Consider the following 26,107-nt stretch of genomic DNA (forward strand, 5'->3'; position numbering starts at 1 on the left):
TGCACCCATCAAAGGTGTTTTTTGTTGTTGTTGCTAACCCTCACCCCAGGATATTTTCCCCGTTGCTTTTTAGAGAGAGGGGAAGGGAGGGGGGGAGAGAGGCATCTATTGGTTGCCTCCCGCATGCGCCCCTGTTGGGCCCTGGGATCAAACCTGCAACCCAGGTACGTGCCCTTGACCAGGAATCAAACCTGTGACCCTCCGGGGTGCCACTAACCACTGAGCCACACTGGCCAGGGCAATCAAAGGTTTTTTTAAAAGCCATTTATGTTTTGGGAATCAATGAGTTAGAACCTAACAATAATAATCCTCTCAAAGCTATGGAAGGTTTGGTGGGATCCTGAGGACTAGTATTCAGAGATTTTTTTTGTTTCCCCTCTAAGAGTAAGTAGAAAAGAGGAAAGAAAAAAAAAAAAGAAATGCCTGGGAAGGCAGGACATTGAGCCTTTCAAGAAGTCGATGTCAGCTGAGTTCAGGGCCAGGCGCACTGGCCACCCCTCTGCCCCCTAACCTATCATTTTCCAATGTGGGTCCCCTATTCACCAGGTAACTTAGAAAAACTGAGGCCAGCTGCCGGCTAATGTAACAGGATGTGGAATGAGACTTTTCCTGTTGACCCAGAACTTGAGCAAAAGCTTCAAAGGTGAGGGCAGTGGGTAACAATACTCCCTCCTCCTGTTAAGAGGCGGCCAGACTGGCCCTTTGGCCATCAATAACCATCAGCCTCCAGCCCCTATGAGACAAGGTCAAGATTTTATCCAGAGGAGATTTCTCTGAAAGGCCTTTATAGGGGGGCAGGTCTCTTCTTCCATTCCAACCCCCAAGGCAAGAGAGGAAGGTTCAGAGTCACTCTGAGACTGGGAACACCAAGGGGGGCTGTTTCTGGCATCTCACTGCTGCTCCAAGGGTGCCTGGGGCTGCCTGTGATGGCCGGTGAGGGGAGGGGGCAGGGCAAGGGTGCGCTCTGTTTCCCATGGGCCAGAGCCTACACTCTTAGGCTCGAGTCATCCTGAAGAGACTCACCCAGGAGGGCAGCCTGCCAGGCGAGGGGACCTCAGAAAGAGAATGTGGAGTATGAATGGAAAGGGGTGTGCAAGAGGTCCCCCAGAATGTGCACTGAGTTCCCATGGAGGTCTCCAAAGATCTGTCAAAGAACTCGGGGTGGGGGGAGGGCACCTGACACTCAAGAGAGAACTAGACCTGAGCTCGCCTGTTCTCAGGTGAGGGGTCCTTTCCCATTCATTTCTCTGCTCCTACTTCACAAGGTGAGCTAGAGAGGAGGCAGGAAAAGATGTGCCTGCCTCGGCCTCCACTGCAGATTCCCGCGCCAGCTGTGGGTCGGTCAGGTCAGGGGCAGGGAAGAAGGTATTTAACTGGATACGGGAATAAAGTTTTGATTGGTGGTATGCAGTTTCTGGGATGAAATACAGCAACAAAGCAATAACAACAAAAACAACAACACAATTCTCATCAGTTAGCTCCAGTTCTCCAAGCTGGAAATTGGTGAGGTTCATACTGATCTGAGGTTCAAACCCCCTTAAGCTATGCCAGGGGCACCATATGCAATTGCGTACAGGGGCCAGGCAAGAAATCTGAGTGATGAATGAAGGGGGCTGGGTGGGGATCCTGATGAACTGGAGCCCGTGTCCCATCTGAAAGGGACAGCTGCCTCTCACATTCAGCCAACTGTCCCCCAGTATAGCCAGATATCCCATTTTCCCAGAAAGCTCCATTTTTTGGTTGCATCTCCTGATTTTGGAATTATTGTCAATATCAGTTCAGGGTTCTTTGTTGCAAATGACACAACCTACTCTAGGTAGCCCCTCTAGGTGGAAGGGCTTTGATGGGGCAGTACTGTGGACTTGTGCCCCCCAAATTCATGTGTCGAAGTCCTAATCCCAACATGTATTTACAGTCTTTTGAAGGTAAAGATGAAATCCTAGAATTAAACAAGGGCTTTAAATGAATTTTAGTATGTTCAAGAAAAACAAAGCAAAAAAAAATAAAAAATGGAAAAAACAGATGAAAGAGAATTTTACCAGAGAATTGGAATCCATAAACTTCATAGTCCAAAAGACTGAAAACCTGCAGAACTCACTTGAGCTTCTCATCAGCAGAGGGATTTTGAAAATGCTAATTCAGCTCTGTGTGAGCTATAAAACCCTATGGCCTACAGTCTGAAAAAAGTTTGCCAACACTGGCTGCCATTCTCTCTGCTTCTCAAGTGGTTTCCTTTAAGGGACATATATTGTGCCATGTGTTCTGAGTCTACTCTGCCCTATAAGCCCAGTTCCCTGGCACAGAGCTGCGTTCACTTGGAGAAAGATGTGCTTTTGGCTAATTATCCTAAATATATTCTTTGGCCAGTCTGTGTTGGGAGTACTATTAGTTTAAGATGGTCGGGGAGATGAAGCCTCTCTGAGATGACCTTTGAGCTGACAATGAGTGACAGGAGAGGATTAGGGGACAATGTGATCCGCGCTGAGGGGACATAGAGTGCAAAGAACTCTTATAAGGCAAGAATACATTTGGTGATTTAATCAGGTCATCTAACTTTTCTGCAAAGGTCCAGATAAGTAAATATTTTATGCGCTGCAAGTCCTAACAGTGTCTGTTGCAACTACTCGATTCTGCTGTTAAAATGCAAAAGTAAACACAATAAAGAAACAGGTGGTGTTCTAATAAAACTTTATTTACGGACACTGAAATTAGATTTTCTTATAATTTTCATGTCACCAAGTATTCTTTTGATCCCCCCCCCAACCATTTTAAAGTGTAAAAACCATTCCTTTTTCAAAATTAATTAAATTTATCTTTATTGTTGAGAGTATACAGCTTGCTAACATAGGGCCAGTTAGCTAGGCTGGGATCAGATCATGCAGGACATGTAGGACTTGGTGCTAGATGAAGGCAAATCTCCTCTCCCCTTCTAAACGGAAAGCCACCCATCAGGGTAACTGCAGGCTGGGAGGCCAATTCTGGGAGGCCGCTTCCTACAGCTCATGTAAGATCGTCAGGTCTGTTTTATTTCCCCCCTTCCCTCCTCCCCCCCCCCCCCCCCAGGAACAAGAAAGGACAAACCAACAAAAAGGCACGAGCGCGCGCGCGCGCACCGCGCCCCAAGGCCAAGGGGACCTGCCCAGGTCCGCGCCGACGCTCCCCCAGCGCGCGCTCGGGGCTTTCAAGTTGGGCGCACACCTGCTCCCAGGCTGAGCGCACCTGCCGAGCCGCACGCCGGCCTCGTCTCGCGAGAGCGGGGCAGTAGTCTTGGCCCCCACCCCCGCCCCCGCCCCGAATCCCCTCTCCCGGCACCCTCCCCGCCCCCTCCACCGCCCCCGGGAGCAGCGTCGGCCCGCAGCGCGCGCTTCCCCCGCGCCCCGCCCGCTCGCACGCACGCCCGCCCGCCCGCCGGGTAGTAATTTCACTTTGCCACGCGCGCTCCGCATCCCCTAGAAATCCCGCCCTGCGCCGCTCAGCCCTGCCCCCCCGCCCCCCCAGCCCGCGCCGGGAGCCGTCCCTCCCCGGCAGGTGCGCGAGCCCGCGCGCTCCCCCTCCGCCTCCCCCGCGGGTCCCCCGCGCGCCCGGGCCGGGCCGGCCGGGGCGGATGCGCGCACGGCGCCGCTCCGCCAACCCGCTCCCCTGCAGGTCCCTCGCTCGCTCCATCCCTCGCCGGCGCTGCCGCGCTCCCCCCGCCCCGTGATTGACAGGCAAGATGTCGGTGCGGAGCGAGGCAGGAGAGACTGCAGCAGCCGTCCCCCCCGGAGCCCGGCGGCGGCCGCCGCAGCAGCAGCGCGACGCGGAGCCAGCAGCCGCCGCAGTCGGCGCCGCAGCCGCGGGAGCAGGGCGGCCGGCCTCTTGAGGACGCGCTGAAGCGCCCCGAGCGGGGGACGATGCCGTGTCCCTGCGGCCGCGAGCGGGGCAAACCAGATCTTTTCTGACATAAAAGCCAGCCAGCCAAAAATATATAAGCTTGCCCTCGGCGGAGCCGGTGTGTGAAGAGTGAGCGCTATTTTCCTCCCTGCCCGCCGCTCCCTCCCCCGCCTCCCCGCCTCCCCCTCCGCCTCCTCCCCCCGAAGTGTACGGACAGCATCACATCACCTGGCTCGCTTCTGAGCGGCAGCATCTCTCCTTTTCAGGGACCAGGGACTCGGAGAGAGGAGACGTTCAGATGGAGTCGGCCTGACCCCCCCCAATAAAATAATAAATTCTGGCTCCCGTCCCCTCCTCCCACCCCCACCCCCTCAACCCCGTGTGAGATGTTGGGTTTTGCTCCATGAGGCGCTGAGAAGTCGCAGTGGCTGGAGAGGCGTCGGGGGCAGACCACCTCCGCGCCCCCCGCGCCCCCCCTGGTTTCTCTCTGGGAGGAAGAGGAGGGGAGGGGGCTTGCGGAGCGAGCGATGGACGAAGAAAACATGACGAGAAGCGAGGAGCAGCCGCCTCTGAGTTTGCAAAAAGCCTTACAGCAGTGCGAGTTGGTCCAAAACATGATAGACCTGAGCATCTCCAACCTGGAGGGGCTCAGGACCAAATGCGCTACCTCCAACGACCTCACCCAGAAAGAAATCCGGACCCTGGAGGTAGGTGTTGCTTACGGGGGGTGGGGGTGGGCTGGGGTGGGGGGGTGCAGTCCTTCCTTCCTCCCCTCCCCTCCCCTCCCCACCATCCCCTTTCCTTCGATTCTGTTTATTGGGGGGGGGGAGTGGGGGCGGGAGGGTAGCGAGGGGGGCGCGAGGTGGTTTTCTGTGATTTATCTCCGTGCAAAGCCTGCACCGGCTGTCCCCTGGCCGTCCTGCCGCCGCCCGCGCTTGGCTGGGGGCTGGTAGTAGTAGTAGTGATTGTTATTCATTATTTATTATTATCTATCGGCCGCTTGCCGGCCGGGGACCGAGTTCTGTCGCCGTTCCGCTCGCGGATCTGTTTGTGTGCCACGGGGGCTCGCGCGCCGGGTGAGACATTAGGGCGCTGCAGAGGGCCCACGTGATCCTGCGCATTCTGCAGGTGGTCAAAAGGTGGTTTTTGCTCGCAGAATGGGGTTGCCTATAAATATAGACTTCGTCTCTCCGCCTCCTTCCCGGCGCCCCTTTTGCTCCTTGGATTTTTTTTTTTTTTTTTTTTCCCTTTCGTGTTTGTGTTTGTTTTTTTTCCGGCGATACACAGATCAGGAGGCAAGATGCATTTTTCAAAATCCCCACTGAGCTCCCCATTTTCAGCCTCATCATTTGGATGCAGGGAGCTGTTGCAGGCCTAAAACGTGTGAAAAGATTAAAAAATAAATAAAAATATGCCCGGCTCAGCGCACGCAAGCGGTGTGGGAAAATACTCCTGAATCTCGGTGGGACGGGAGGAGAAGGGTCCGAGGAGGAGTTACCTTTGGGCGTGTTGTAAGATTGTCTCCAACAGAACTTGAGGGGGAGTCCCAAGCGGTTTGGTGGGGGGTGCGGTGGGCGCAAAGTTACTCAGAAAGAAGATGGCAGCAGTTCTTTCTTGGTGGAAGGAGGAAGGTTTCAAGAACCAAGCTTAGCATCTGCCTGGTGTCCACGGAGTCACTGGGCATCCGCGTTGTTCGAAACATCTGAAGGGCTGGGCTCGCTCCTGTCCCCAAACTGGTCCAGCTGTGCACATGGCTTGATTGAATTCGGGAACTCCCAGCAGCTGGCGGTGGCTGAGTTTCCAAGGCCTGAAGTGTTCAGCCCTTACCTGAATCTTTTAGCCCTTCTGTCCCCCTGTCTGTCCCTCCTTCTAGCCGGGATGACCACCTCTCTCCCATTCACTTTCAGGCCTTTCCTGTTCCTCCATGGTTTTGAATTTGGCTGGATGTCAGCAGGCAGGAAGGTCATCGTTTTGAAAGTGGAGGTGGTGTGTGTGTGTGTGTTGAATACGCTGTTTGCCACCACATGGCTCTGTGCACCTGTCATCTGGGAAAATGATCCCAAGAAATGAAATAAGATGAATGTCAGGGGGTATCAGAGGAGTGGAAATTCAGTTGGGAGGCACAGGTATTTTCTTTCTCAGAGCCTCGGGAGAGCCGGCTGGGCCAGGATTGTGCGGCTGGAAGAGCGAGTGTGGGATGCTCTGGCCCAGCCTCCTGTCTGAGCAGTGCCCGAGGTCCGATTCTCCGAGCTGCATGCAGCAAACCAGCAAACAACCCGAAGGGCCCCCTGCAGTCTCTCCTGCTCCTCTGAGCCTGGGGTCCCACACACTAGTTGGTGTGTTACTGTGTGAGTGTCTCCAGGTTTCTTCTCCTCTGTTCGACATGCTCCATCCTCTGATAGCTCCCTGGACAGTGGTGATGGGCGCAGTGGGCCCTGGATCCTGTCGCTGCTTTTCTGCCTGGCGGTTTTCTGTTCACACTGGGGCTTGGCGTCACTGGCGCGGTGGGAAGTTGGTGGTTGGGACTGCATCTGTTTGTTAGTTTCCTAGTCCCAGTGTGCCCCGGAGCATGCCAACCACTTTATTCATATTGCCCATGGAAGGGTCTCAAATTCCCAGATCTTTAGGGCCAGAGTAGGGCCTCTGAGGAGGGGCTGGTGACCCGAGGTCTAGTCAAATCCTGCCAAACCCCATGTAGGCTTTGAACCCGCAGGGTTTTTATATCCCAATAGTTCTCAAAATGTGTATATCCAAACCACCCAGGGTGCTTGTTTAAAAATCCACATTCCCACCCTCTGAGCCCAGAGAGTCTAATTCAGTTGGGATTGGAGAGGGCCCAGGAACCTGCATTTAACAAACAGTCCAGGTGTTTCTGATGCATGTTTTCATGTTGACACTTTGAGAAATACTGATCGATTAGGAGATAGATATCCATGTCTCAGCTATTTCATGGTGACAACTTCCTGCTCCCAAACACTAAGGTATTAAATTGAACAGACGATCCCCGAAAACCTTGAAAATTAGCAAAATTTACTAATGTGCGTATACCCCTGTAGAAACAAAAATGTGCATTGTAGGCTTGGCCTTCAAGAAGTTCACTCCATGGTTGGGGAGACAAGGCTAATAATATATATGTGAAAAAATGACAAAGCCCGAACAGTAAATAATGCGGGGAAAGCGCGTGGGTCCATTAGGAATGTGCTCAGCTCCATGTAATGGAAAATCCAACCACACTGGTTAATCAAATAATGGTTCCTTTTTCTTATGTAACAAGAAGTCTGGAGGTATGTAGTTGGCTCAGTAAGTTAATAACATCAGAGCTGATGTCTTTGCAAATACTCATGGTTGCAAGATGGCCCCTGAGGCTTGAGCCATTGCACCAGGTTCAAGGCAGGAAGGAGGGGAACTGGGTGAGGCTCAAGGCATAGCTGGTCCATATCTTTATTCAGCTCCCCCAGGACACCTCCTCCTCCAAACCCCACAGAAGTTTAGATGTTTAATTATGTCTTCTTGGCCAGAACTGGGTCAAACGGCTGGTCCTAGCTGCAAGGCTGGGAAGGGGGAAAGTGGGAACACCGTCGTGGTGGGCTTGGTGGGTCACGGTCCATTGACCTGTTGCCACTGCATGCAAAATCGGGGTTCGGCTGGCATGGATGAGGCATCGAGGGGTATCAGGTGGACAGCCAGGTATCACGTTGGCCACAGTGTTACAGGGAGATACTTCGGTGGAGAAGAAAGATCATGAGCTTTGGAGTTAGACTCATGTGGTTTTGAATTCTAGCTTTTCTACTTACTTTATCTTGGGCCAGGGATTTAAATGTTCTGACCCATGATTTAATTTTTGGCAAACTGGCAGTGATAGAATAACATGACCTACCTCAGAGGTGGTCCTGAGGATGAAAAGAGATGTGGTTTTCAAGGGCCTAGAGCTGTCTCTAGCACAGTACCTGCAGGTGCTAAATAAATGATAGCTGTTATGATGAACATTACATGGGGTGGAGCAGATGACTTGGAAGGGAATGTCCCAGATCCAAGGGAGAGAAGAAAGAGCTTGCGCGGCATCTCCAAAGCATTTTCTGTGGATTCCTAGTTCTGTGGAATGTTAGCATTTTCCATTCTTTCAACAAATGCTGAAATCTGGGCACTGTACTGGATGCTGGTAGTTAACAAGTGTTCTGTAGACAAAATGAAGTCTCTGGTTAATGTGTTTGGCAAAAGTTGAGTTAAGCAGAGGGAAATGGGCGTCTATACTGCAGGACTTCTCAGAGCCTTTAATATGTCAGATATGTATATTGTGACTCCAAGAGAGGGTAGAGTCTGCAGTTTCCTTTTTCCAAGGAGATCTCTCGGGATTGATGTTCCATAGAATACACCCGGGGGAATATTTGGCAAAGCAGGGAATTGGCCCTGGTTGGGGACCTGGGGACCCAGAGTGAGCGAGGAATGGAGAGGGTTTAGATTGTAGGAGGCGGCTCACTGGGCAAGAAGAACAAACCAGATGAAGGCACTTCCATGCCTTTGCGGGGCAGCTCAGAGACCAGTTGGCCCAGAATGGATAGTACCTGATAGAGTGTCACTGGAAACGAATTTTGGTTGCTAACTCCTGGGGACTGATGTAGCACACACGGGGCAGTCAGATCAACAAAGTTTCATCCCCTCGAGGGAGGAGACAGAACCCTTCAAAAGTTTGGGCATGAATACAATAAAAAAAAGAAATGTTTAAAGGTTGGTCTATGGCAGCCAGCAGCAGGGGCCGTCAGATAGTGAGCAGTTGAGGCTTTGCAGGCCCTGTGGTTTCCATCACAACCACTCAGCTCTGCTTTCGCAGCATTCAGCGCCCGTGGACAATACATAAACGAACGTTTTTCAATAAAACTTTACTTGTGGGCCCTGAAATTCAAATTTGATATAATTTTCACGTATTACAAAATATTATTTTCTCATTGATTTTTTTTTCTTCTAACCCTAACCCATGAGTTGTAGCTTGCAGATCCCTGCTCTGTAGGGCGACTGGGACAGAAAAGACCCTGGAGGCACAGAGTTCATGTGAAAGGCCAGCAGGTGACACTAGGACTGGCAGGCGCTGGCCAGGTGCAGTTGGTTCTGACGGGGGCCCATTTGCTCATGTCCTCAGCATGGGTTTGTGTTTCATTTGATTTTTTTGGTTGCCTGTGTTTTGATGACTGAGAGCTCAGGGTTAAGGAGGCTGTTGCGTCCGGTTGGAATCTCATCTTTCCTGTTTCTCGCTGGGAAGGATCTGGGAACCTGCGGTGACAGGGGGAGGACTTGTTTTTTTGCACAAAGTGGCCAACCTATGAAGACCTGGCCTCTTCCTTCCGCCTTGTTCTCATAAAGATACTGGGGGGAGGTGGTCTCACAAGTCTGAGAAGTTATTTCTGAAGGTTTTACACCCCTGCAGGCTGGAGTGGGTTCTACTGCGGAATTGGTCACCCTGCCTCCCCCAATGGGCAGAAAAGTGGGGAGTCTTCCTCCCCCCAAAGAATCGGTCGTTTTCTGAGCTCCCACCCACCTGTCCGCATCTGCTGGCACCCGGCCTTCCTCTTCATCTCCACTGTGATGCCCTGGATCTGGGGGTGGGGAGGTGTCCTGCAGAGAAAAAGGGAGGGACATGTGGCATTGGGAAGGGGGATGGCGAAGCGGAGGGACCGGAAGGTAAGAGGGACCAAAATGGGAGAAGGCAGCGAGTAGAGTGACTTCCTTCGGCAGGGTTTCTGTGACCTTTGGAGCGTCTCTCAAGTGGGTAGTGACCACGAGTGTGGTTGCTCCTGTTTGACGAGTGAGTTGACTGAGGTTTAGAGGCGGTGACTTAACCCAGGCTGCAAACTGAGGCGGCCACGGGTGGAGGAGGGTCGCCGCTCCAGCGTGGACCCCAAGGGCCGGTGGCCTGGGAGGGACGGAGGGAGGGAGACCGGAGCGCCCAGGGCGAAGGGGCGGCGTGGGGGTGATGGCAGCCGTGTGGCGAGACGAGACGTGGTGGCTGTAGCATTAGCGGGAGTCGCAGCGATGACACCCTCTGTCGCTCAAGTGCTTTCGTTGGCGACTGCTCTGGATGACATTGAAAAGAGATGTAGGACTGACGGAGGCCAAGGAGAGCGTCCAGAGACAGGGAAGGATGGCAAAGAGAGAGGCGGACATTTGAGACCCGAGAGGCCAGCGTGGTGGCCACGTCCCACAGTGGCCCCGACCGGTCCCAAACGCGCGGACCCGAGTGGAGACGCGCTGCTGGGGCAACTGGCGCGGCGGCCCCTGAACGCCCACTGGGGAGCAAGGACTGGAAACTGGCCCGCTGGTAATTTGTTCAGATTGGCAGCCCGGTTAAGTGGCCCCGTTTGATCTGCATGGGATTAAATAAACTATGTTAAAGTCAATTTCACCCATACCGTGTGACTGTATTTTCCTGAGGCTCCTGGCAGATGTTAAATTGCGGGGGTGGCCCACTGTGTATTCCGACGGGACAGCGCTGCTCCTGAGCATTGGGGCGGTTTCTCTGTGATGGGGGCGATTTGCTATAATGGAAGCCCTGTTCCTGATAAAGACGGGAGGCACGGGCCCCTGGGGTCCAAGCAGTGGGTGCATCCCAAAGACGGATGCCTTCGATTTCCCGGGACCAGCAGAAAAGGGAGATGAAGGCTCAGAAAAAAATAATTGAGTCCCTGGAAATTTGGGGTAGGTGCTTGCAGCAGCTTAGCCGAGTAATTAGGGGGGCTTGGGCTCTAGTCTGAGTTCGGGATTTGCTGGCCTTGGGCAGACGCACTCTCCTTTCTGGGCCTCAGTTTCCTTGCTCGTAGGATTGTTACGCGGGTTAAATGAAATAACGCACCAAAGAGCTGAGCGCAGTGCCGGGAACATGGCCGATGCTCAGTAATTGTCGCCTTCGCTGCTTTTGGTGATTGTGCTCCCTGTAGATTGGGAAGGGGCGGTTAGGGTTCCAGCCCTCGGTGGTGATCGGCGTATTTTAGCCATTCCGGGAGGTGCCATCCTGGAGCATGTCGTTCATTTAGTCAGTGAATGTTAGCTAGGCCCCCAGTGTTTGAGAGGCAGGGAGCTAAGAAGAGACCCGTGGAAGGCTTCTATGGGATTAATGGCACACCTGCTGGGCTGTAGGTGACATAAGCCAACAAGATTCTGAGACCAGATCTGAGTCTTTGAATTCGCCCACAGATGACTCACTTCAATCAGTGCCTGGCAGGCTTTAGTCTTTAAACCATGTGCTCATCATAACTCCAAGTTGGGTAACAAAAGTACAGTCATGTGCCACTTAACGACAGGGATACCGTCTAAGAAATGTGTCCTTAGGCGATTTCATCGTTGTGTGAACATCGCAGAGGGCACGTAGGCAAACCCCAAGGGTATGGCCCAGTGATTTTCAACCTTTTTCATCTCACGGCACACATAAACTAATTAATATTCTGCCGCACACCAAAAATATTTTTTGCCAATCTGTTGGAGAAAAAAAAAAAAAAGGTTAGGCCTGGTAGTGTGGCTCAGCAGTTGAGCGTTGACCCATGAACCAGGAGATCGCGGTTCGACTCCCGGTCAGGGCACGTGCCCGGGTCGCAGGCTCGATCCCCAGCAGGGGGCGTGCAGGAGGCAGCCGATGAATGACTCTCTCATCATTGATGTTTCTCTCTCTCTCTCCCTCTCCCTTCCTCTCTCTGAAATCAATAAAGACATATTTTTAAAAACATTTTTTAAAAAGGTATAATTTTGATTCACTCACACCAGACAGCTACTGTGTTGGCTGTTGTCACTTTCTTATTTGGCAATCTAAGGGAAAAGAGGTCAGTGCCCAGACTAAATAGTCAGGTATTGCATGTTTTAAAAATCCTGTGGCACACCGGTTGAAAATCGCCGGTAGAGCCCACGGTACACCAAGGGGCTCTCTGGTATAGCCCGTTGCTCCTCGGCTACACACCAGTGCAGCGTGCTACTGTGCTGAATCCTGTAGGACGCTGTAACACAGTGGCATTTGCGTGTCTAACAGCTAACCAGAGAAAAGGTGCAGTAAGAATACGGTGTAAAGGGTAAAAAGTGGTTCCCCTGTGTAGGGTAATGACCAGAAGTGGAGCTCGCAGGACTGAAGGTGCTCTGGGTGAGTCAGGGCGTGAGTAGTGAGCCTGTGTACACACCCAGGTCAGGACTTCCCACTGCTGTGGGCTTTCTAAACACTGGACACGCAGGCTACACAAATGTATTAAACAACAGATGAAATCAAGCACAAGAGAAAAGGAAGCAGTCAGGAGATGTAAACACGCGATGTGTGGGGCTGCTGTCAGCGCAGCGTGGCTTACTGTTTAACAGCAAACAGATATATGTGTATATATATATTTTTATATATATGTGTGTGTGTGTGTGTATACATATATATATATGTTTCCATATATATATGGAAAGAGTACACTCAAAAATAATGGTAGCCCTGGCCAGGCAGCTCAGTTGGTTAGAGTGCCGTCCTGATACCCCAAGGTTGTGGGTTTGATCCCTGGTCAGGGCACATACAAGAATCAACCAGTGAGTTCATGAATAAGTGGAACAACAAATCGATGTCTCTCTCTCTCTCTCCTCTCTCACACACAAAAATCAATAAATAAAAATGTTAAAAGGATTAAAAAACATAGTATAGTAAATACATAAACCAGTAACATAGTCATTTATTGTCGTTACCAAGTATTATGGACTGTACTTTCCTTTTTAAAATATATATTTTTATTGATTTCAGAGAGAGAGGAAGGGGGAGGGAGAGAGAGAAACAGCAATGATGAGCTGATAGAAATATCACTGATCGGCTGCCCCCTGCACGCCCCGCATTGGGGATGGAGCCCTAAACCCAGGCATGTGCCCTGACCGGGAATCGAACCTCGACTGCCTGGTTCATAGGTCTGCGCTCAATCACTAGAGATCTTTCCCCCACCCCGAAGATTTTTAACTATAAATTCAATTTTTAAAATTTACTCCTGGGTGAATTTTGGTAGTTTGGGACTTTCAAGGAATTGGTACACTTTGTCTCAGTTGTTAAATTTACTTGATTAGAGTTGCCTGTGGTGTCCCCTACTCATTTAGTGTCTGTGGGATCTATAGTGATGTCCTTTCTTTCATTCCCAATGTTGATGATGTGTGTTTTTTCCTCTTATTATTTGTCGGTCTGGCTGGGAGGTTTATCAGTTTTATTCATCTTTTGAAAGAACTAGTTTTTGGCTTTATTTTTCTCTATTGTTTTTCTGTTTTAAATGTTATTGATTTTCTTATCATTTCCTTTCTTCTGCTTGTCCGGGTTTATTTTGCTCTTCTTTTGCTATTTTCTTGAGGTGGATTGTTGATTTGAGACTGTTCTTTTCCAATATAAGTATTTATTTCCCTAAATTTCTCTTGAAGGACTGCTTTTACTGCATCCCACACATTTTGATACGCTTTATTTTTATTTTTTTGTCGTTCACAATATTTTCTAATTTCTTTCAAGGCTTCCCCTTCAATGCATGCATTTTTTAGGAGTCTGTTGTCTAATTTCCAAGTGTTGGATATTTTCTGTTATCTTTCTGCGGTTGACTTCTTGTTTAACTCAGTTATGGTCAGTGAACACATATGATCTGGTTTCAATTCTCTTAAAATGTTTATGGCTGATTTTATGACCTAGAATATGTTTTCTCTTGGTGACTGTAACGTGTGCACTTGAAAATAATGTGTATTCTGCTGTTGAGGAGTAACAGTGTTGTACAAATATCGATTTAATACAATTGGTTGATGGTCTTCTTGAGCTCTTCTGTGTCTTTGCTGATTTTCTCTCAGGTTGTTTTATTGATTACACAGAAGGGAGTGTTGATAACCTACTGTCATTGTGATTTGTCTATTTCTCCTTGCAGTTCCATCGGTTTTTGCTTTATTTATCTTGAGCTGTTGTGTTAAGTGTAGACACATTTGGGATGGTTGTTTTCTCAGCGAATTGACCCTTTATCATTACGTAAAGTTACTCTTTGTCTATGGTCATTGTCTTTGCTCTGAAAACGACTTTCTCTGCTATTAATATAGCCGCCCAGCTTCTCTTTTTTTTTAGGCTTTTAAAAATTGAGATAAAATTCACATCACATAAAATTCACCATTGTAACTATTTTAAAGTAAACAGTGAAATGGTTTTTAGTACATGCCCACTGTTGTCCAACCGTTGCCCCTATCTAATTCTAGAATATTGCCATCAGCACACGCCCTCCCCCTGTATCTGTTAGTGGTCAGTCCCGTTTCCCTGCCCTCCATCCCCTGGCAACCACGAATCTATTTTCTGTTGCTATGGTTTTACCTGTTCTGGAAATTTCATATAAATGAAATCATATAATACACGGCCTTTCGTGTCTGGCCCTTTTACTTAGCATAACGTCTTCAGGGCCCACCCATGTTGTAGCCGTGTCACCCCTTCGTTCCCGGTTCCGGGGGGGCCCGTGGACGCTGGGTCCCCTGCCTCGTGCTGCTGAGCACGTTTGTTTGCTAGGACAATGGAGACCCTTTGGGAGGAAACTGTTTTTCCTCTGCCAAAAACGAAAAGAAGCGTCCCCAAGTCCCGGCTGGTACACGGACGGGAACTTAAGGGCCAGCCGTTCCTCCCGGGCCTTCCGTGGCTGTGTGCGGTGGGCGCCGTGACGGTCCCTGGAGCTCTTGCGGTTGCTTCGACGGCCGTTCTAGTTCTGTGTGGCGGGTTAGGGTTCCTTCACTCGGACTTCAGAAATGGGGGTCATTAAATAAATAGTCATTTTAAAGACACTTCTGGACATTAAAGCACAGCATATCCACTATAGGAAAAAATAGAATATGTGCTTAATTAAAAAGGAAAGCGAACACTTACAACCAGTCCCCCCACCCAGAGACCAACACTGTTGACGCCCCGTTAGAGCGTCTTACAAGCCCTACCTCGTGCGGGCCTGGCTGGGTGGAGGGTGTTTTGGGCCCGTTGGAAGGCACGGGGCGGGACAGGGCCTCCTCCTTCCTCTAAACTGGCCTCCTTTGTGTCTCTTTCCCGCCCGCCTCCTGCTCCTTAGAGGCCGTCTCATTGCCAAACTGAGTAAAACCCTCTAGCCTGTGATCTCCACTTCTCACATACGACTCGAGAGCATGGCATGGATTTGTCGGTCCCCTAAGCTGGAGGCAGGTTCTTTAACCCCACAACACACCCAAGCCACCCCGAAATAATCGGCAGGCAGGACCCCGAGAAGGGCAGGGTGGAGGGCGGGGGAATAGAATAAAGGCCGGAGAGAAGGGGTGGCGGAGTGGAAATGCATTCTAGGCCTTCTGCTTTGTGGTTTATTATTAACAGCCGTGCAGAAAATGTCTCTGCAGAGTTATGAAAATCCATTCCTAGCGTGCTAAGAGCTGGCCATTCTTTGATCAGATTAACGGTACCGAGAGCAGTCTTACATTAACGCAGATTAAGAGGCCTCTCCCCCACCGCTGTGCAGTCATACATGTGTCATCATGTCTCCTCACGGCCAGTCGCCCTCAGTTGTCTGCTAAGAAGGGAGCTAGGGTCTCTGCAGAGGTAGAACCAGGGCTGCAGAGGGCGGGCCGAGCCCAGGTGCCACCTTGAAACTGGGGGACACTCCCCTGTGTTGCCGCTCTCCTCCAGGCTCTAACCACTGAGCCAACCCAGCCCGGGCCCGGTTTCTTAATATTATTTAATACCCAGTCTGTGCTCAAATCTCTCCAGATGTTTTAAAATTTTCCCTTTTTTGGCAGCTGATTTGTTTGAATCGGGATTCGTTTAAGAATCTCACATTGCGTTTGGTTTTTATGTCTCTTAAGTTCTTTATCTTCGTAGTTCCTTTATTTCGAAAATATCGCTTACTTGTTGAAGAAAGCGAGTCATTGCCCTGTAGAATTTTCACCCGTCCTTGGGGGTACGGTTTAACTTGTTCCTCTATCCCCACGGTTCCTGGTGAGGGATAGATGTTTGATCAGGTCCCGGTTTATTTGTGTATTGAACTTCTGCAGGAATACTGCCTGGGTGCTGCTGTGCAGTTTGTAACCGTGACGCCAGAATGCACATAATATCTGGATGTCGCATATAACATTTTTTTTCTGTATAGCTATAGCACCAACTTGACATACAGATAGGTTCGTTTGTTTCATTCAACATTTTTTATTTTAGTTTTAACTGCCATTAAATAGCAAATATATCCGTACGTATGTACATATATATTAACAAATATATTAAATTAGCATTACCCCTTTTCTTACACAAAAGGTAGACTACTATATACACGATATACTCTAATGAGCTAAAGTAGGGCGCCCCTGTTCTGTTTCAGCTTAGTCCTTTGTTTGCTGCATTGTGTGTATGGATTTGAGTTACAGTCGATTGTCATTACTCACAGTAGTTCCATGGAGTCCTCACTGAATTAATGAAGGCTGAACCATCGCTCTGGGGGAGTCACGGGGCTCGGTTCCTGCAGGCCTCTGGTTATGTTTGCTCCAACTTACCAACACATGGCCTTGCTTCGCGTGTGTTTCTGCTTAACGGCACCTCATTTAGTGCATATTAACACTGACCTCACGGCCAACTACCAGAGCTCATGCCTGCGTGAAGTGTGTCTCACACACATATAGTCGTGTACTCTCCATAAGGCACGCCCCAGCTTGCTTTCTCTTAGAAACGCTGGACAGCACTTCAGCACTAGGCTTGGGGTAAAAATCACAAAAAAGGGGGGGGCATGAAAATATAGCTCTAAACAGACCATGGAGAGAACACTCGTTTGTAGAACGAGAGCTGGAACAAGACGCCGGAATGTCACTTGGTTCGACCTCCGCTGGCAGCATACAGTGGGCAGCTCAAGATTTTCACTGCTCCGTATATGTTCCCAAAGGACTGTAAAAACACCATGAGTATTGATTTTGGAGTTGCCAGTACATTATAGCAAGTAGGCAAATCTGTGACTAATGAGGACAGATTGCATTTCATTTGCCTCTCTTTTCTTTCTGCTTCGCTCTCCACCAAGTTGTAAGTTCCGCAAGGGGAGAGACCACACTCGTGTGTGTCTTGTACGTGGTAGAAGCTTAATCATGATGGATGAGTGAATCCCCGAGTGAGAATGGATGATTTTCTATTTGGGGTCGGATAGCTCTAAACATTTGAAATTTGGTTTAGATGCGTTTCCACTATTATTTCTTCTGAAATAGTAGTTCATTGTCAAGAAGGCACTGGTCTGGCACGTCAGCCATCAGGCTATCAACTCTCTAGGTTCTGGGTCTTCAGAAATATCTCTATAAGTGAAGTCAAGTTTGTGTAAAATTTCCCATGTGTTTTATTTTTATAAATATTTTTATAAGGGAGAGGAAGAGAGAGAAAAACATTGATGTGAGAGTGAAACATTGATCAGCTGCCTCCTGCATGCCCCCTACTGGGCATCAAGCCAGAAACCCGGGCATGTGCCCTGACTGGAAATAGAACCGGCCACCCTTTGGTGCATGAGACGATGCCCAGTCGACTGAGCCACACTGGTCAGGGCTCCCATGTGTTTTATTTGTGATAGTTGTTCACCCTACCGTATGGTCTACCCAGATTTTCTTTAAATAGGGAACTTTGCTAATACAGGGTGGGGCAAAAGTATGTTTATAGTTCATATAGAAAATAATACAATAATAAGACAAGAATAAACTTTCGCATACTCACAACCGTAAACCCACTTTTGCCCCGCCCTGTCTATGCAAATTGTGCTTTCATTTGCCCCAAGTTGACTGACATAGACTCTTTCAGCTACATAGACACCCTGACCCACTAGCTGATCTTGAGCCATGAGCTTTAGCCTGTTCAGGAGGATTTCTCACAGAATGTCTCTGGGAAGGAGTGAAAGCTTTTCCATTAGATTGCCTGGCGAGATTTTGTAGGATGCTGCTAATTTGAGATTCACTTGGGTTTGCCCTGTCTTCAGATAGGTGGGAACGTTTCTGGGTGTGATTAGCAGCCTAAATATACCGCATCAACATGCCTGCCGAGGAGCTGAGCTTCCAGAGAGCTTGGGAAGGAGCCCTGGCTTCTGCCTGGGGACCGCTTCTATTAGAGTCTTCACCGTACGTTGTTTATGTTTAGCGCATCAAATTCCAGGCAAATAAAAGTATGCAGCCTCCATAAAGAGCTGTCACGGAAACATACTTTTGCTAAGCTCCTGGGATCTGCATTTGTATTCGTGAGAAGAGCATCTGTGCACTGCTTACCTCTTTTTATCTGGAAAGGTTCAAACTGCTTTACCAGCGATGCATCCCCTTGTGGGTGCCATTGTAACGTTATTTGTGTTGGAAAAGGAGTGGGAGTAAGTGAGCCCAATGCAGTGAGTTGGCTGTGATCACGATTACTGTCGCCTAAGGAGCATTGATTAAGGGCGAGGCACGGTGCAAAGAGCTTTATATTGATTGTGTTTAGTTCTTAAGCAGTTCTGAGGAGGCAGTATCAACACCCATTTTACAGATGAGGAAGCTGAGGCTCAGAGAGGTGAAGCAACCTATCCAGACTCACACAGCCTGTTGGTGGCAGAGCCTGTGTGGGTCTGACTCCAGGGACTGTTAACCGCTTTGGTTAGAAGTGTCTCTAAAAGCCTCTTTATGATAAGGTCTCACCGAGTGGCCTCAAAGCCAGCCTCATTCGACTTGCTTAATATTTACTGAACATCTACTCTATGCCAGACACCACAGGATGGAGTTAAGGATAACAGCAGCAGCCAGCACTTATATGGTATTTAATGTGCCCAATGCTCTTCTGAGGATTTTACACATATTGGCTCATGTAATCATTATAATAACCATTGGAGGGAGGTCTTATTATTACCCTCATTTGACAGATGAGGAAACTGAGGCCCAGAGAGGTTAAATTAGTCAGAAGTCACACAGTGAGCAAATAGCAGAGCCAGGATTCACACCCAGGCACCAGGGTCCCTGAGCTGGATCACTCCTGCCTCCCAGAGATCAAGCACTTGTATGGGAGTCGGAACAGGACCCAAATAGAGTGATGTCAAGTGAGGAGGGGTGTTGCGTTTCTGCCTACAGCGCGTCCACAGTTTCATAAGTTTGTCCCCCGCCCCCCGCAAGGAGTTTGCCATCAGTTGGCTGCAAACCCGTCTGGAAGCCAGGTGGGCCCCCAACTCGGAAACTCTGCTGCTTTGTTCTCCAGCCCGCCCTCCTCTGCACCCTGTTCCAGGCGTGGGCAGCCACCCTGGAACCCGCCGTCTCTATCCTGAGCATTGAGTTCACTTATAGACGTTACAAGAGACAGTCTTTGAAATGGGTATTGAAGGGTCATCAGGAGGTGATAGGGACAAGTGACATGGCGAGTAAACAGGTGACAGGGCAGGGAGGTGCAGGGCCTGTAGCTGGAGTGCGTGCAAGTTGCCCATTGAGACTGAGGTGGTAACATCAAGAGCTTGGGATACTGACTTTGATGGGCAGTGGGAGCCAGTGAAAGTTCATGAGCAGGAGAGTGGCATAATCAGAGGTGTGCTTTAGGATGCTGCTCAAGGCTGCACGTAGGGCTAAGGTTTGCAAACTCAAATGCTTCCAAGTCCCAGAGAGGCCATCCTAGTGAATGAGACAGAGCCTCCCGAAATAAACCTACAGTCTGAATAACAGCAGCCTGCTTGCTAGGTCAGGGCGGCTCAGGGCAATTGCCAGCCTCCGCTTTCAATCAGAAAACCATCCCTAATGGAGTTGCCATTGACTGGGCGTCAGATAATAAGGAGTGAGGGGCTGGGGAGGAGATGGCGCAGACTGGAAGGTGGGGACAGTCACGGCTGCCTTCCAGCTGAGTTTTCCACGCAGGAGTGTGTGTTCAGGATTGCTGGATCCTCTGTTTATTTTTCAAGAGAAGCCAGACATTCAGCTTTTATGTACATGATTTCTCCTAATTTTCAAAGGTTGGCAATGAATGCACAATTGAAAAGACACTTTTATGGGCTGGATGTCGCCTGTGGGCTGGATCTCCCCTGCCTGGGACTCCACCGGCTCTTGTCCAGGTTGCTTTGTCTTTGGTGAGCCTCAGGTGTGTCCCTTTGGTGGCTTCGTTTTCCACTAGCGGGAGGAAGGAAGAAAGGCAGGGCGACTGCATTTGGCCTTCACTAGGAGGGGGACCCGTTATCTTGTGTATTAATCCGCCTCAGGTCTAGTCTCATTAGCCTGTGATAGTCGAAGCTCACCTGTGGGCACTGAAATTGCCGGGCAGGACTGGTGTACAAGGCGGGCATCCGGGTGATCCAGCAGGTATATATTCCGTGTCGCATTTACCAAAAATTCCACAAAGTGGAAGCAGTTTGCAAACTGTAAAGGGGTAGCATTTTGGGAATTTATTATTTGGCAACCACTTATTTTTCTGCATAGTTCCAAGAACCCCAGAACCCTTCACTTAGCTACACTCTTCTCCAAGGCTGTGAAGATCCACCTGGGGGAAGTGCCAAGGAAAGGAGCCTGAACAGCCGAGTAAAAGCATTACGAGGATGACAGGGGAGCTCAGCAGTGTTTCCTAAGGGTTAGGTGCTGCGCTGAGGTGCTTTGCATGATTACTTCCTTGAGCCAATAACAGTGGGTGCCCAGAATATTATTTTACTAGTTTTCAGATAGGAAATCTAATGAGCCAAGAGTTTGATGTAGTATATATCCAGTGTCACACAGCCAGCAAGGGGCAGGACCCCCTTAGAACACTTTTGGAGACAGTTGCCCTTATTAGAGCTAAGAGAGGGACAGAGAAGAAAAGTCACGGGACAGGGTGGTGCTAGGAGCTGGATTCAAGAGGTCAGGGTGGAGACCTTGGGGGCAGTTATGTGTTTTAGTGTCCTGGGACGGCTGAAACAAAATTCCACAAATACAACAGAAATTTGTTCCTCTCGTAGTTCTGGATGCCAGAAGTCCAAAGTCAGGGTGTTAGCAGGGCCGTGCTCCTTCTGAAGGTTGTAGAGGGAGAACTCTTCCTTGCCTCTTCCAGCTTCTGGTGGCTCCAGGTCCCCTTGGCTTATGGCTGCATCCCTCCGGTCTCTGCCTCTGCCATCATATGGACTTCTCTGTGTCGCTCTGTGTGTCTGTCTCTTATAAGAACACTCATTGGATTGAGGGCCCAACCCAATTTAGTATGATCTCTCAATTCTTACCTTAATTACATCTCCAAAGACCCTATTTCCAAATAAAGCTCATTCTGAGGCTCTGGGGGGGGGGGGTGTGAGTTTTGGGGAAACACTGTTCAATTCACTGCATTAGGATGGGCAGGTTTACAGGCGGAGGGCGAGAGGTGTGGAAGGGGAGGAGGCAGATGAGGCTCGGCATCGTTACTGCTCTGTGGCACTTGTGACTGCTTCCTTGAGGTATGGGGTGACTTTCAAAGCTCCCCCAACCCCCTCTCATGTGAGCAGCTCACAGCCGAAAGAAACCAGGTCCTCGCGTCCTGGTCTAGAAACTCATTGTACAAATCCCAGGATGTTTCTCCTTTTGGGCCACCTGGGGACAAGCAGTCGGCTTCCAAAGCCAACCTGGGGAGGGGACAGAATATACCATTCCTTTTCTAGATGTCACACCCTATCTCCATTCCTGGCCCCTCTGCCCAGGGTAGGGCCTCTCACCTCTGGGCCTGCTGGAGACTCACACCCGTATGGAAAGGTTAATTTGGAACAGATTGTTTTCAGAACTGCTGGAAACAGTGTCTGCCCCGAGGGGACTGACTACCAATGAGTTTTTTGTGTGTTTTTTTTCTAACTAGGTAAGCCTCCCTGGCTGGCATTTCACTGTCTTTAGAGGTCCCCGATTGCTTGCCATCTTCCTGAAATACAACAGCTGGGGCGCCATGGTCAGAGAAAAAGCCATCCTCTAAAGCGTTAAACTCAAATGATTCTTGCTTTTAATGTGTCTGCCCTCTACTTTATATTTTTTTTAATGTTTTTTATTTTATTTTATTTATTTTATTTTATTTATTTTATTTTATTTTATTATTTTATTTTTTTATTGATTTCAGAGAGAGAAAGGGAGAGGGAGAGAGAAATTGAAACATCAATGATGAGAGTCATTGATCGGCTGCCTCCTGCGCGCCCCCTGCTGGGAATCGAGCCCGCAACTCAGGCATGTGCCCTGACCGGGAATCGAACCCCGATCTCCTAGATGCTCAACCACTGAGCCACGCTGGCTGGGCTACCTTAAATTTTTTAATCTGGTTCCTTGTTGAACATTTGACAGTACGCAGCAGTGTTCAGTGGTCTAAGACAGCCCCATAATCCCACCACCCGAAAGCACTCACTGACACCTTTTGGGTACCTTTCCCCCTTTATATACCGAGGTCATCGGCATGTAATGCTCAGCCCCTCACTTTTCATGCTTAGCCTTATGTTGTTAGCATTTTCCTGTCGTTTCAAAACTCACAGATAACTTTAAACCCCTGTGGCCAACCAGAACTGCAGCTTTTCCTAAGGGCGTATATTTTAACGGAAATGTCCGACGGCCCGGTTTTGCTGAGTGTCCCGGGTTCCAAGTGGTCTCTGCACGAACCGCAGGGCCCGCGCCGCAGGGGAGCGCGGGTGGGCCCGGCCTGCCCGTGCCGCTCGGCGCGTTTCTCCAGCTGTCTCCAGGGCCTCCAGTGAAATCCTGAAGCTTTTAAAAAGGAAAAGTGCATTGAAACTGTGATAAAATATAAAATACAATGCATCTGAGGGCAGGGCCATTATTCAGCCCTGCTTTTCGTAGCCTTGTACAGGAACAGGTACAAAGCAAGATCCCATTAGCCGGCGTGAACTGTGTCTGTGCCAGGCCCTGCGCGAGCCCTTTTCACGCGGTGGCTCATTTGAACCTCGCCGCCACCCTATGAGGCGGGTATTCTGATTCCAAACGAGGAAATAGAAGGAGATTAGCCAGCTGAGACCTCTCGGTATAATCTTGATGTAATTGAAAAAGAATTGGGAAAAGGGAATAACTCTTTATTTTATTTATTTTTTAAATATGTCTTTATTGATTTCAGAGAGAGAGAGAGAGAGAGAGAAACATCAATGATGAGAGTCATTGATCGGCTGCCTCCTGCACACCCCCTGCTGGGGACCAAGCCCGCAACGCAGCCATGTGCCCTGACTGGGAATCGAACCGTGATCCTAGGTCGATGCTCAGCCACTGAGCCACGCCGTCCAGGCAAAAGGGAATAACTCTTATACCATGTGACTCAGACAAGCCCCCGCTAAACTACTCCCTGATGTTAACACATACACAGATACCACATTTTGTTAACTTGTCTCTTAGGTCATTGTGCTGGAAAGTAAAGCCAGGCGAAGGACACAGGCGACACAGGCGGCCCAGGAGCTGGGGTGGAGGGCAGTGGAAAGAGAACTGGAGACGCACAGAAGCATCGTCTCCTGCCTTAGCACTGCCCTTTGGGTAAATGTCAGACAACTTAGACCTGGTAGGGTGAAAACTAGCGTCATAGTGAATTTGTTTTATAGGAGACACCAGTGGGACAGTGAGGTGGTGTCCAAATCTTCTTCAGGCTGCGGAGCCCCTTTTCCCCAAGTGGAACCCTACGGAAGATGTCCATATAAAAAGATTCCGGCATGGAACCCCTGAGGGCTTCACAGAACCCAGTTTGAGAACCGCTGGCAGAAGGCCGTGCGTGTACTGGTCTTGGGAGTCAGGACCACGTTTGAGTCCCGGTGCTGTGACCAACTTGCTCGTTGGCTTTGCATGTTCGTGTCGTACTTGCCTCGCCTCCGGGGTTGGGTTGGATGAGAGGTCCTCTCAGGCTCACTTTTGGTGCTAATATTCTATACGGTGATAATCCAGCGATTTAAATACTGGAATTGGATGGGACGCTTCATCGCTCAGCGGCCTCATTGCCTTAACAGTTCAAAAGGACATCCTTGTAACTTGCTTTGGAAACTCAAGCGTGACTTATTCGAAGGGCATAGCTTTTCTCTGTGTTGTGTTAAAATGCTTGTTGGCGGGGGTCTCTGACTTCATGTGCTGTGCACCCCATCCCTGCAAGAGGCACAGTGCAGTGAAGTCCCTCTGACCTCAGAGATGCTGTGTGACACTGAGGTCGCTTTGCCCTTTGACCCTGAGCATTTTCTATTCATATCCCAGAGACCGAGCGTTGTCTGTGTGTATCTGCGTCGTAGAGACACTTCGATCGCTGACCGGTAGACGTCCCCCGGCGAGTGGAGAGGGCCACTTTCACGACCTGTGCTTCGTTTACTGTTGTCTTCCTGAGGCTGGTTGCTTAGGAGTATTTTGCCCTGATGAAGGCCCCTAAAGGTGACGGTGGGTGTGCATTTCCACATTTGTTTGCACTTCAGAAGCCTTGTTTTCCTCGCAAGGCAGCCTTTGCTCGGTAAACATGCCGGTGGATTCTAAAATGTAATCCAGAAGAGAGCCAAACTCAGCCAATAATTAGTCTTGTGAAAAAAAAAGAAAAAAAAAAGACATAAACAAAGCCAACGATGATGAGCTTTCTGGTTATTTTTTTCGTGATGTTTGTTTGGGAATGTATGTAAATGGATACACGACAAGTTCATTTAAATATAGCCCATGCTTTGCTTTACCATATGTGGATCATTTTCATTCCAACATGAAACACACAGGGAAGGTATGGATGCCACACCGTGAATGGATTGCTGTCGATCACTCTCGTAAAGGCCCAGCCCAAATGTTCCTTTATCTGATAGCATGCTTCTTTCTCGGGAACCAGTTATGCTTTACCTTTGCCCAACCCGAATCTTCCAGTATCTTCCAGCTCTCACTAGGCGCTTCTACTGGATTTTTTTTTTTCTTTCTAGAAGACAAGTAGTGTGATTATAGTGAATACCTTTTTAGAAAATTGGCAGCTCCCAAGGAAGGGCAGTGATGGACAGCAGTCCATTCACAGTGCGGCATCCATATCTTCCGAGTGTGTTTCATGCTGAAATGAAAATGATCCACATACGGTAAAGCAAAGCATGGACTATGGGTTATTGTGAAGCCAGTTCTATCATTATATAGCTTTATAGGAAGAAGAAAGGAAAAATTTTAAAATATTACAGATGTGGCTTTAGTATTTCCCCTGCAGATATTTCTGGAAGGCTAACACATTCATTTCTCTTCATTTGCATTTCATGACTAAACAGCGTGAGGCTCACTTGCTTTAACCTTGTACTCTTACAGGTGGTTGGTTCGCTTGCAGATTTTTCCATTCACTTTTTTCCCCTGATTCTCTCTCTCTCTCTCTCTCTGTCCTGTGCTCTCTTAATCTCTAAACAGGTCAGGGCAGGAGAGCAGTTTCCATTGTGGCTGACGTCAATCCAGCCCTGCAGATTAGTTAGCAGAGGGTGTTGGGAGAGGGGGCAGCTGGTGCCCTCACCTGGAGACCAGATCTCACCTGAGATACCTGCAGAGTGTCATCTTGAGCTCCCAGACCTGGCCCCGTCCAGGTTCTCCGGCCGAAGGACTCTGGTCTCTAAGTTTTGTAAATTCTGGCTGAAAGAAAGTGCACCTTTTTGATCTCTGCTGAGTCAGCAGGGAGGGCTCCCCGTCCTGAACAAAGACAGTTTATCGCAATGGCTGATCTCTGTAGTTAGAAAGCCAGGTGTGAACCTTGGTGTTGCCCATTACTGTTAATCCGAGCGAGGAGCTTAAACCTTTCCGAGCTGCACTTTCCCCATCTGTCCAATGAGGGAAATAAAAATACCTATTTTATAGGTTTGTTGAAAGGTGGTGTTTCTCATAGTGGGAAACACTTTTGAATGAGCATCGCCTGGGCGCTTGTTAGAACTACAGATTTTCAGATCCCACCCCAGGCCTCCTGAGCCAGCAACTCTGAGAGTGGGCCCTGGGGATCTGCGCTGCAACAAGCTCTCGAGAATCGCTGCTGAGAGGAGTCAGTGAGAATCCTGCACGCATCAAAAGCTTATACTCATTAGAAAAGAAGCTGTGTGAAGACAAGAGACTTTTTAGAGGTATAGCATCCATGTGTCCCCAACACCTGGAACAGTGCCTGGCACCTAGTAGCTACTCAATAAATGTTTCTGGAATGAATGAATGCTAATTAACTATGATCATGATCACCCAATTATTATTTTCTTACCAATTATTACATACTATCTTCTTACTTTAAAAATTTGTTTTAATTTATTGAATTTTAGGGGGGGGGGGAGAGAGAGAGAGAGATAGATATCGATGAGTTGTTCCACTTATTTATGCATTCATTGGCTGCTTCTTGTATGCGCCCAGGCCTGGGATTGAACCTGCAACCTTGACGTATGGGGAT

The 26,107-nt window shown here is 49.2% G+C and overlaps 1 protein-coding gene across 1 annotated transcript in view; it reads left to right on the plus strand.

The window, feature by feature from the left end:
* Positions 1-4,397: 4,397 nt before the first annotated feature.
* Positions 4,398-26,107, plus strand: part of KSR2 (kinase suppressor of ras 2) — a gene marked incomplete at both ends in the record, with an annotated part of 167,230 nt that continues 145,520 nt past the window's right edge. Inside the window, one exon of the mRNA XM_081123025.1 lies at positions 4,398-4,577. Within this exon, the coding sequence (XP_080979151.1) occupies positions 4,398-4,577 (180 nt within the window). The remainder of the gene's footprint in view (positions 4,578-26,107) is intronic.

Source organism: Miniopterus schreibersii, assembly GCF_964146895.1.
Source record: "Miniopterus schreibersii genome assembly, chromosome: 20".
Lineage (NCBI taxonomy): Eukaryota > Metazoa > Chordata > Mammalia > Chiroptera > Miniopteridae > Miniopterus > Miniopterus schreibersii.